This window comes from Parasteatoda tepidariorum, chromosome 6 (genome assembly GCF_043381705.1).
Source record: "Parasteatoda tepidariorum isolate YZ-2023 chromosome 6, CAS_Ptep_4.0, whole genome shotgun sequence".
Lineage (NCBI taxonomy): Eukaryota > Metazoa > Arthropoda > Arachnida > Araneae > Theridiidae > Parasteatoda > Parasteatoda tepidariorum.
In genome coordinates, this window is record NC_092209.1 from 85,878,956 (window position 1) to 85,890,644 (window position 11,689).

Genomic DNA, 11,689 nt, shown 5'->3' on the forward strand with positions numbered 1-11,689 from the left:
TTAAATTTTAATTTTCTTCCGTCTAAATAATTTATTGCAGAAATATCTTAACTAATTAAGAGCATCAGGCATTTTCTGTTTATAGCATTTTCTGTTCTAGAAATGATAAATTGCTCTTCTGGAAGAGATTTCAATGTTTAACAAATTAAAATTGTTATTATGTATTGCGGAAACTTTTTGGAAGAATTGAGAATAAAAATAAAAAGGAAAAATATCGTCATATATTTAGTAAAAACTCGTTCTAAACTCAAACATTGTTTGATTAAAGCACTATTATTTTATTTAAACTTTATTTTTTAAATAACATTAGCACAGAAAAAGTTATGCGAAGAATTTATAACATTTAATCTGCATCAGACAAAAATTGTTATCATATTACTATTTTATGACACTTAGAAAATCAAGTACTCGAATAAATGAAATAGCTACTCTGATCACGTGATTTATCTGACGGAATCGTTTTCTTATGATTTTATTCCAGAGGAAACAGGTTGATATTTTTTCTTGTTTTTCTGTTCTGTGTTCACTGAATTGTGGGTCTTACGTCACTAGATTGCGTAAACAAACTGTAGAAGAGCTTCCGCCTTTATCTCTATTCTGTTATTTTCGTTAATAATTCAGAAGCTATGTATTGGTGATGTGAATTATGTAATACATCAAGAATATTAAATGTCAGACAGAGGCTTTGGCAATATAAGATTCAAATGATATTAGAATACTTGCAACAAACTTAAATCTTTTAATTCTCTTTTAACCCTTTGACGCAAAATTATTATTATACATGTATTTCATATTTCTTTCATTATTTTGTATTACTTATGGTCAAAATAAGTGAAAAATATTTTATTTAGGATTTTAATAATTTATGATTATGAAATATAGCATATGAAACACCTATTTTTTTTTTCTGGCAAAAGGCAAAGTCTTTCAAATGCGGCTTACTTCCAAACAATAATTTTTCAAATTTGCATTTGCTAAGAGAAACAGTTAATATAATTGAACTTTCTCTAATTTACAAAATCAATTATTGATACATTTTCAGGTTGAGTGAAAAAAAATCTGACTACGCTTTTATATTTTAGTACAAATATAATTCTGATGATCTAACAGATTTTTTTATTGACTGCCAGACTGTTTTTTATAATTAAAAAAGAAAAAAGCCAAAATATATAATTCCTTGTAATTAAAACGTTAGAATATATGTATATATATTCTAACGTAATAATATATATACATATATATATAATCTTAGCCATCAATTATTACTACTCAACAATATTGAAATCGTAAAGTAATAATATTGTTTATAATTGTGGTTACTGGTTATTTCGTTTGATTTATATTAGTATAATTTTTAGAATTACAATTATTTTTTATTAATATTCTGTAATAATTTTTAAAGACACTGTATAATTTCTGCGACCAACGTTGCAACTGTAGAATCATTTTAGCTTAATTTATTTTATTTAACATTAAACAATTTTCAGCTTGTTTTAAATTTATCTTTGGATTTGTGCGACAGTTAAATCAAGTATTACCATAACACTAGAGAAAACAAATGTTTTTTATAAAATTAAAAATGTTTTTTTTTTAAAATTATAAATATATTTTTTTAGTGTTTTTTTTAATTAAAAGAAAAAAGACCAACGAAGCATGTAAAGCAAAACATAACCTGGCCAAAATACATATCTTGCAATATTAGACTAGTATTTGGGAAAACGAAAACGGCCGTAACTTATACACTAATTAAGAAAACTGGTCACTTGTTCAACACAGCAGCTGACCGTCATCCTGCTCGCCTCCCAATGAATTGACCCGGGATTGAATCCCTGAGATATCTGGTCGATTCCGCACTCGGCTAGCACCGACGGCAGAGCTGACGTAAAATATCCTCAGCGAAAGACGAATCAAGAGGCCTTTTGTAGTCAGGCCAAGCGTGGGAGGTTTTCCTCCATGTAACGCAAATGCTTGTTAGTTCCACCTAAAAGTCCTCGAAAGCAAATTTCTCCCACTACTTAATCCAAGGTCGAGATAGCCCGGTTGGTAGGGCGTTGGACTCGTGTTTGTGAGAAAGGAAGTTCGGATCCGGCTAGCCGAAGAATCCCCGTGTATTAAACGGTGACTGGTGCACGTTAAATATGTTGGGGTCACAAAGTCCTCCAAGTTTCTATAACAAATCTGGAGGTACAGATTCAGGAGTTTTCTTGTCTTCCGGATTGGGTTCAAAAATACAAGTTTACAGAGTTGAACATTGGTAGTCGTAAACTCAAAATTGGGTCGGCTGTTCAACGACGGTTATAAAAAAAATAGGGTCTATGATCGCTTCTAACAGCAACACAATTCTTGCATCGTTGTTTCATAGTGTTTACAAGGGTCCTTATCAATCCCTGAGGCAACTTTGAACTTATCTATGTCTTTGAGCTACAATTTAGCGTCCCATAAGTGTTCGATGGGATTAAGGTCTGGGGACAGCGCAGGCTTCTTTAACCGCTAAATGTTCTACGATTGGAGGTATTCGTCAGATAGTTGGACCTTGCATGGACTGGCGTTATTGAGATAAAATTTGGTCAATATGCTTCGGGAAAGTCTCACATAGGAAACAAGGACCTCGTTCCAGTACAGCTGACCCATCTGAGCATTTCTATCGAAAACATGAAGTTCGGTACCCGGCTGTTATGATGCCTGTCCGGAGCATTTGTAAATTGCTTGCCTCTTGTTAACGTTATTTCAACACGTAAAAAGTAAAGAAATAATTGGTTTTCTTTTCCTATATTTTCTCCTTATTACAATTTTTATTTCTTTTTGTTCTTTCTAATAAAACGTCAAGTTTTTTCTCCCATGCTTTTTTTACATAATTTAGTTTTAAAAAATTCCTTTAAAAAATTAAAATAATAAAAAATAAGAAACGGCGAGCAAAATGAGTAAATAAAATATTTTGATTTTATAAACACCAACAAAGTAAAACTTCGGACAATTTTAGATTATTTGTGACTTTCGGTTAAATATTGGTCAGGCAGTGCCGGATTAGGCGTATGCAAGGCCCTAGGCCATTCAAATTTTTGGGGCCCATAGATTAAATTTTTTTTCTCGTATATTTTTTATTTATTCAAATATAATATAAAAGTATTTATGTATCTTTTCATTCAAGAAAGCATATTTAAAATAAAAATAAATTGAATTTTACTTTATTTTGTTAAATTAGAACTAAATCATTACATTTTATAATCATAACATATATATTTGAAATTGATTTTTTTTTAAATCATTGTTTTTCTTAATTTTTTAAATTTATTTAAAAAAAATTCATTTTAAGGGGGCCCCTAATCATTGGGGGTCCCAGGCCATGGCCTTGGGTAATCCGGCACTGGGGTCAGGAAAGGAAATATTGTTATTTTATAAAAAAAATCGGAAAGCTTGGGCATTCAACCTCGGAAAATCTACTTTGAAAAAGTTTCTGAGTGACGTAAGCACACGTATTTGGTTGCCATTAGAAATGAATGCAACAAGTAGATGTCTCGAAAGTTGGCGACTTTTTATAAAAAAAAAAAAAATTGAGCAGCGTATCAGGAAAATCAGTCCAGCTCATTCAAGCATTAAAAGTAAAGTAAAACATCTAAAGTGAAATTGTAACTATTTTAAAATTATGTGTTTTTAATTATTTATTCTAAGAACTTCAGAAACGTTTTTAAAAACTTAAGTGACAAAACTTTTAATGCACATAATGCCACTAGTAGCGCCATCTATGAGATTCATTATTAACTACGACTGCTCTGCATTCAAATTGAATGGAAAAGAAATTTGCATAATTATTTTGCTAACGTCATAAAATAAATTCCTTAAAGACAATCTCTCAAAGTTTCAAAATGTTTTCTTCTTTTGTAACAAAGCTGGTTTGGTTTTCCTAAAATCATGTGAAAACGGTCATGTGATGTTAATCCTTAATAATTAACGCAGGGAGGGAGAGGTGTATTGTTAACAGAGATCGGGTAAAACTCCGTTGCTTATTAAATAAGATTTCTTTTTAAATTCTGGTATAAAATTAGATTTGATTCAATGCTTTTCTGACATTTTCTCACATTTAATAAGTTTTTGTTCGAATATAGGATTTAAAAGTGTTGTTTCTCCATACAGTGGTAGGTAGGTAATTAAATTTCTTTTATGTCGCACTATAGCCGTATAATGCTAAATGCACTGAAATTTTTAAATATGTATGAGATGGTTATGACTGTGTAAAGCTAACCGTAGATGGCATTGGGGTTAATATTCGTCACACGCCTAATATTAAAAGAGCGCGTATTCTAATATTATTAGACTTGTAGTTTTTTCAATATAATGAGTTCTTTCAATTTAATTTTCGACTAAACAAATTAATTCGACAGACTTATAAAGCTTCTTATGCTACCCAAATTATTAAAAACGGCGCTACTTATAACAAATATAGCTAATTAAGGGATTACACACGAAACATGGTAGACATGCAGTATTTTATGCTGTGATACTAATTTTCTTAAATTTGTCTTAGGCTCATAACCTGCTAGAATTTATAAATGGCAGAGAACTCTTACGAATGGTAAAATTGCGTGTGTAAATTTAAACAGAAATCACAATAATAAAACTTGGGCCTGTTCACACATCACAATCTAAGCATAACATAAGTCAAGGGGGATACACGGAAGTTTTCTAAATTTTTTACGGTTTCTAGAAAGGTTGTACGTACAGAACCCGTTATCCGGAAATCAGAAAACCAAAAAACCGGAACGAAATTCAATAAATTTTCCGCCATTTTTTCTTTCCCTCATAAGATTTTAGGATTTTTCTTTCTTTTTTGAAAGATGTTTACCTTACCATCATTTTGGAAATAATCATCAGTGTATTACTTCATCGTTTTTTCTTCTTTTTAAGTTTATTTCCAAAAATTTTTTTTAGTTGGGTTTAACAATTAAAAAAACGGCTTTTTGTAGTGATTCAGAAAACCGGAAAAATCAGTTATCCGGAATAGCGTTGGTCCCGATCGTTCCGGATAATCGGTTCCCTACTGTAATTGTTTACATTCAGTCAACCATCCATATGAGAAAATTCCAATTCTTTTTCTTCCAAAACCTAGACTTCATAAGTGTTCCATGTAATTGATACGAACTGAAAGAAGTAGTTTAGTTAGTGCAGCGAGCAGTTGTGGTGCCTTCCAGTTTGTACTTATTTTCCTTCAGTCATTAAAGCTAATCTCATTTGTAAATAATACACTGGTGTTAGCTTTTGATGTGCAAATTCCCTTGAAGTCAAAAGCCTTTATCAAGCAATAATGGGCAGGGCCTGACTTAGCCTAATTGGGGCCCCGGGGCAAAACCTTCTTTGGGGGCCCCCTCTTCTTCACTACTTCAGTAAGAAGAATTAAACTTATGGAGGTATTTAAATTTTTCACCTCATTTTACATACATAACAAGAAAATTGACTAGAACCTAAAATAGCTATAAAGTCCCCCTCCTCTGGTCAGACGAAACATTGTTGTCCATTTTATTGATGTTCTGACAATTCTATATCCATCATGCCTAATGCAGTTTTCTAATTGTTAACTTTGTCATCTAGCTGTGAAGAATTCATATCGTTGCTGACAATTGGGCGGAATTCAGCTAAATTTTGGCTATTACGATGGCTCAATCAAGTCAATCAGAAGCTTGTATTTTTGTAAACATATCGCATTTTGGAATATGTGAAAATACAGGATTTTGATTGGCCAAATTCATCCATAGTAATTGCAAAAATTTAGCTGAATTCAGCACTAGAAAGACATGGATTTACGAAATATGGATTTTCTGTGTTCATACGATAGATTAATGAAGAAGCTAACATAAAACTGATTTATTGTACACTGTACTGATATTTTGTTTCAAAAAAGTTTTATTTAAATAAGCTATCAATTCGATTTGGGGGCCCCCTCTTATGCGAGGCCAGGGGCAACTGCCCCGTATACCCTTGCCTTTGTCAGGCTCTGATAATGGGGATAAAAATACTGAATTCCAATTTCACACTTTTCAAAACTACACCGCAGTTGCTAGGTGGCAGATTTCATCGGTGAAATTTGTTTCACCTGGGGACTGTTCCCTTTTAAGTTCAAAACTACTCCTTAAGTTTTGACTTAATGGGGCTTTTTTTTGCCTCCCTATATCATAAAAATATGAACTAGAAATGCTTTATTTCTTTTTATATATGATTATTATTTTAACATGCATACGACATAATACATTTTTAATACATAGAATCGTAAAAAAGTAGTTTTCAAATTTACAATAATGGTAAGGCATTTTCAACGCATTGTGACTAGTTCTTCAGCAGATGTGGGATGGATTGCTACACATTCATCGAATTGTTTTTTAGTTGCACCCATTTTAATTGCAACTGCAAAACCTTGAAGTATTTCATCACAACTTGTGCCAATCATGTGAAGGCCTATCACCTACACAGAAAAAAAACAAAAGAACGTGTGACAACAATTTTTTTACACCTAATACACAAACAAAGCCTTCACATTCACAAACAAAATAAGTTTTTCACCTTATCTATAGACAAGGGTCTAGTGGACTTGATCCTTGTTTATGAAGACAATTTGAACAAAAAAGTTATTTTTGACACTTAGTAAAATGCAGTATAAGAATGCAGATAGGCAGTATAAAGACTTCAAATACTAATAACCTATATTAAAAAATAATAAACAAATAAATACCTTTTCTTCTTTTCCCAAGCAAATTAACTTCATATGGCATTTGGTTTTTTCCTCGGTAATGGCAAAATACATAGGTGTAAAGACACTAGTGTAAATCTTTATATTTTCTTTTCCAAATTCCTTGATAGCTTCAACTACAATAAAATGGAAAAGACAATGATAATAATAATTATCAACATTTATGAAGTATCTGTTTTGTTATTCCGAAGCATATATATTAGTAATAAAATTACAGATCTCAAATAGTAATGCTACATGAGGTAATTAAAATTGCTAGGTACATTAATGTTTAGCATAGAAAAAAGAACTCTATTAATCAGAACTGCGAAACTAGAAGCCAAATGTTCAACTCCAATTCCTGAATTATGCGAGAACTCAAATCTCCATAAAATATTAATATTTTTACTAAAACAATATTTATTTCATTTTATATATGCACCATTACAGTTAAAAATATTGAAGTTGTATATAACCAATGTAGTAACAGTGATTATATTGCTATAGACTTATTGAAGAAACTCCAAAGTAAAAATTAACAGCCTTCGTTTTTATTAAAAAAAAAAAAAAAAAAAAAANAAAAAAAAAAAAAAAAAAAAAAAAAAAAAAAAAAAAAAAAAATAGTAAACAATCTCAAGTCAAACAACCTCACACTTGCTAGTCAGAACAAAACGGTCTCCTTTTAGGAAGAAGGTAATTCTGAAGAGAACAATCATGGCAGCGCCATCTTTGATTTAACACAAATACTTATAAACAAAATGATAAATTCTGATATTACAATTATTAAAAAAAAAGCTAGTTATTTATATCTCACATGCACACTTGCAAATTTATTAACATCATATTACAAAAAGATTCTTTAGAGAATATTTTAGGACTAAAAACTATTATATATGATTAAAAGAATTCAATTGCATAGCTTTTCAAATAAGCTAAATATATTTGGTTTTGGAATTTATGCACTTTTTCAATGGAAAAAGTACACAAAGTCGTATTACTATCTAGTCATTGTAAAAAATTCTTAATAGTCAACAGCCGCTAACTTTTCTCTCATCAAAAGCGTGTTGTTTTGCAATGATTCTCAGGCAATTGGTGTTGCTATGGCAATGATCAGACAGGTTTTTTTTGCCAAAAATATGTGCTAAGTTGACACTTTGTATGAAACAAAAAACCTCTTACCTCAGTTCTAAACTATCTATTAAATTATGCAGTTAATGCCCCAGGATGAATTCTTATTTAAAATAAAAACCGAATATGGAAGAAATAATTGTCTTTAAGAAATGCCTGACAAACCTAAACTAGATCGCTTTGCATCTATTTGCCGAACAGGTATAATTGCTTTGCTGTTCATCTGTATCATATTCGTATTTTTACTGAGCCGCCTGCCAAGTGACAAAGAAACGAAGCTATGGATTAATATTCCCAGTAGAACTTCCTAGGGCGAATATCGAATTATAGAGATATTGGGAAGCAAGAGGAATGGACAATTATAGTGAATTTTTAAAAAAAATTTAGGGCATTCAGGCCCTCAAAACTTAAAGAAATTTTTTATTACTTTTCTAAGAGTGTTAATTATTAAATTATCTTTAAACAAAAGTGCTTACTTTCGTTTTCATTTGAAACGGGGAGTCATGGGATTATTCACGATCTGACGTCACCCGTGCCCATCATGGCACGGGTGACTTTTGGGGCCAGCGAATTTTCGGGGAATTTATCTGTTTAATAAGTAAATAAATAATAATCATCAGNAAAAACCGAATATGGAAGAAATAATTGTCTTTTAGAAATGCCCGACAAACCTAAACTAGATCGCTTTGCATCTATTTGCCGAGCAGGTATGATTGCTTTGCTGTTCATCTGTATCATATTCGTATTTTTACTGAGGCCGCCTGTCCCTGTTGTGACAACGAAACGAAGCTATGGATTAATATTCCCTGTAGAACTTCCTAGGGCGAATATCGAATTATAGAGATATTGGGAAGCAAGAGGAATGGACAATTAAAGTGAATTTTAAAAAAAAAAAATTTAGGGCATTCAGAAGCCCTCAAAACTTAAAAGAAATTTTTATTACTTTTCTAAGAGTGCTAATTATTAAGTTATCTCCTTAATAATTAGCACTCTTAGAAAACAAAAGTGCTTACTTTCGTTTTCATTTGAAACGGGGAGTCACGGGATTATTCACGATCTGACGTCACCCGCGCCCATCATTTGGGCACGGGTGACTTTTGGGGCCAGCGAATTTTCGGGGAATTTATCTGTTTAATAAGTAAATAAATAAACATCTGGAGGAAGAAAAAAAAAAAAAAAAAAAAAAAAAAAAAAAAAAAAAAAAAAACAGAATTTCAGATTCAGGCAAGAATCTGCAATAAGATTGAAAATAAAATTAAAAAAAAAAACTAAATAATAATAATAAGAGACGCTGAAGTTCATTAAATGATTATAAACACGTTTTGAAAATTTCCTGAAAACAAAATAAAATGAAAAGATCGAACATTGAAGTTGCTCTAAAATTGAAATATTGATTACAAAGTAAGTAAATCATAAATATATAAATCATTTTTAAGATAGATTATTCTTACACAGTAACAAACAAAATATAAATCAGATACAATCAACATCTGAACATAGATTACAAACGTTAAAATGCATAAATTCAAATTTCAGAAGTGAAATATTAGTAATCATTATCAAAATTATTTCAAAACAAAATCTTTTTAAAATTGCATATCACGAGCAAAATGCGTACGGAAAAAAAAAAGAATAATTTCTATTCATTATGAATAACTTCTATTCAAAAAGAAAGAAAAATCTAAGAAAATTAGTTGCAATAATAAAATGAAATGTCATACCTTCAGTGAGACCGACAGTAGCAGCAGGAGGATGACTAAATACAACAGATGGAATGTTTGCATAATTTAAATGGCTGTCGGCGTCATCGGCAAATAACCGAATAGCTAATTTTCTTCCAGCAGCAATGGCAACTGTAACAATTAAAATAGTTTTCTTTTATATAAATAGTAAAATTTATTTGATTACAATTACAGTAGAACATTAATTATCCAAAAGTGGGAGAGAATTTGAACCTACTGTGGCAAATCAAGCTTTAGCCCTGAATCAAGCCACAAATTAGTTTAATCCCCACAAAAGGGAAGTTTCAAAATGCCTCTTCCCTAACTGACAGAAAAATCAATTGTATTAGAAATTAAACTGATGGAATGAACACGTGGAATGGATTATCTGATTAATATAATGGAAAATAATAAGAAATTAATTGAAACTTAATGTTTATTTGAGTAAGTGTTTCGTGCAGTTAGCATGTATTTATGCAGTAAAAAAACTATATAAAAGAACAATTTCGAAAATTCACGGTCATATATTTTGCTTTTTTTTTTTTATATTTAGACTAGCTATATTTGGCACCTTTATCAAGTAATTTGTGAAAAAAGAAAGAAAAAGAAACTGATTGTTTTTTGATCAAACATTAGTTTTTTGTTGTTGTTGCTAGAAAGCAATAATTGGTAGAAAATTTCGAAAAACATTTTAGGTTTAACATTTTATGTTAATCACTAATTTACTCAAACTTTAGTATACGTGATTACCTGTAATTATAAATTTTGATTACTTATAATCATGATTACATGTAATTGTTTCTTTTTGTGATAACAAGGAATATATGTAGTTAGGGATCATGATTACTTGTAATCGTAATTGCGACTAAAAGTAATAGATTACATAGTAGTAATTATCTGAAATCATTTACAGTTGTTATCGATTACTGTAATTGAGCACTGGTTTGAGAAATGGAATCAAATACTATTTATATTTTTTAAACGGCATTTCAAGTTCTGTCCACTTTCTTAAACACGCATTTCGAAGCATGTCCATTTTCATAAATACACATTTTGTTCTTCGTTCATTTTCGTAAATACGCATATTGAGCTTTGTCCATTTTCGTAAACACGCATTTCGAGACATGTCTATTTTCATAAATACACATTTTGTTCTTTGTTTATTTTTGTAAATACGCATTTCGAGCTTTGTCCATTTTCGTACACGCGCATTTTGAGCTATGTGATGTTCATTTTTTTTTTAAAAAAAAAAAGTATTTCGTGCTATAACCACAGATTTAAAATCTCACCGACGAGATGTGTTATTTCTTATCAAGATGAAAAGTTCCAATGCGGAGTGGAAAAACCAATTGGTCAAAAAAAAAAAAGAAAAAACTTTCTTCATAATCGACTTTGGTTAACAAAGATATTCTGAGGGGCTCATCACAGGTCCGCGTAGAAAAAGTAGTAAAAAAAGTGACAACCATTTTTTAAGAAGTGATAAATAGTGACTTAATTATTTAGAAACATAATGAATACTTAATGAATATTACATAATGAATATTTTCTAATTTTTCCTAACTAAAATAAACTAAATGTTTAACTTTTTAGCTACTACAGCCCAGTTAAAAGTATTATATTAAAATAACAGTGAAAGTATGCAACAAAAATATTGTTGCCACTGTTTAACGTCAATGCATGGGCAGTCATTTGTTATTGTTTTATTTTAAATAAATTTCTATTAGACAGGACTTTTTTCAAGAGTATAAAAACGACGTGTTTTTAAACGCAATGTGGGGAGATGAAGAAACGTTAATAATTGTTATTATTTTTCAAAAAACAAACAAAAAAAGCAGAAAACTACCTATAGTTTTACAATGGAATTGTCACGAAACGAGTGCAGCAAAAAGTGATTACTAAATTACGAAATAGTATCGTATTAAAGTGTAAATTTGCCTGAAAAACGATAAATAACGGCTAGAAAAATGACGTGTAATAAAAGATGAATCGTCGCATTAGATCAGGGCTGAAGAGAATAGAAGGGCTGGTTCACTCCTTTGAAGAAACTCTCGCCGCACCAATCATCCGATTTTCTCTAGTGACGTCACTTTGGCGCAAAGCTCGCACTTTTACTTCAAGAACAGAG

At 30.6% G+C, this 11,689-nt stretch overlaps 2 protein-coding genes across 5 annotated transcripts in view; one reads left to right on the forward strand and one right to left on the reverse strand.

Annotated features, from left to right (window-relative positions):
• Positions 1–3,933: 3,933 nt before the first annotated feature.
• Positions 3,934–11,689, forward strand: part of LOC139425738 (biotinidase-like) — a gene marked incomplete in the record, with an annotated part of 20,098 nt that continues 12,342 nt past the window's right edge. Inside the window, 1 exon segment of the mRNA XM_071181681.1 lies at positions 3,934–4,137.
• LOC107437221 (glutathione reductase, mitochondrial) overlaps positions 6,174–11,689 on the reverse strand; it is a 30,427-nt gene continuing 24,911 nt past the window's right edge. For all 4 annotated transcript variants that reach the window (XM_016049150.3, XM_043053015.2, XM_016049151.3 and 1 more), the window contains 3 exons: positions 9,565–9,696; positions 6,719–6,852; positions 6,174–6,451 (listed from right to left, as the gene is read on the reverse strand). In XM_016049150.3, coding sequence (XP_015904636.1) covers positions 6,302–6,451; positions 6,719–6,852; positions 9,565–9,696 — 416 coding nt within the window. In that variant the 3' untranslated portion in view covers positions 6,174–6,301. The remainder of the gene's footprint in view (positions 6,452–6,718; positions 6,853–9,564; positions 9,697–11,689) is intronic.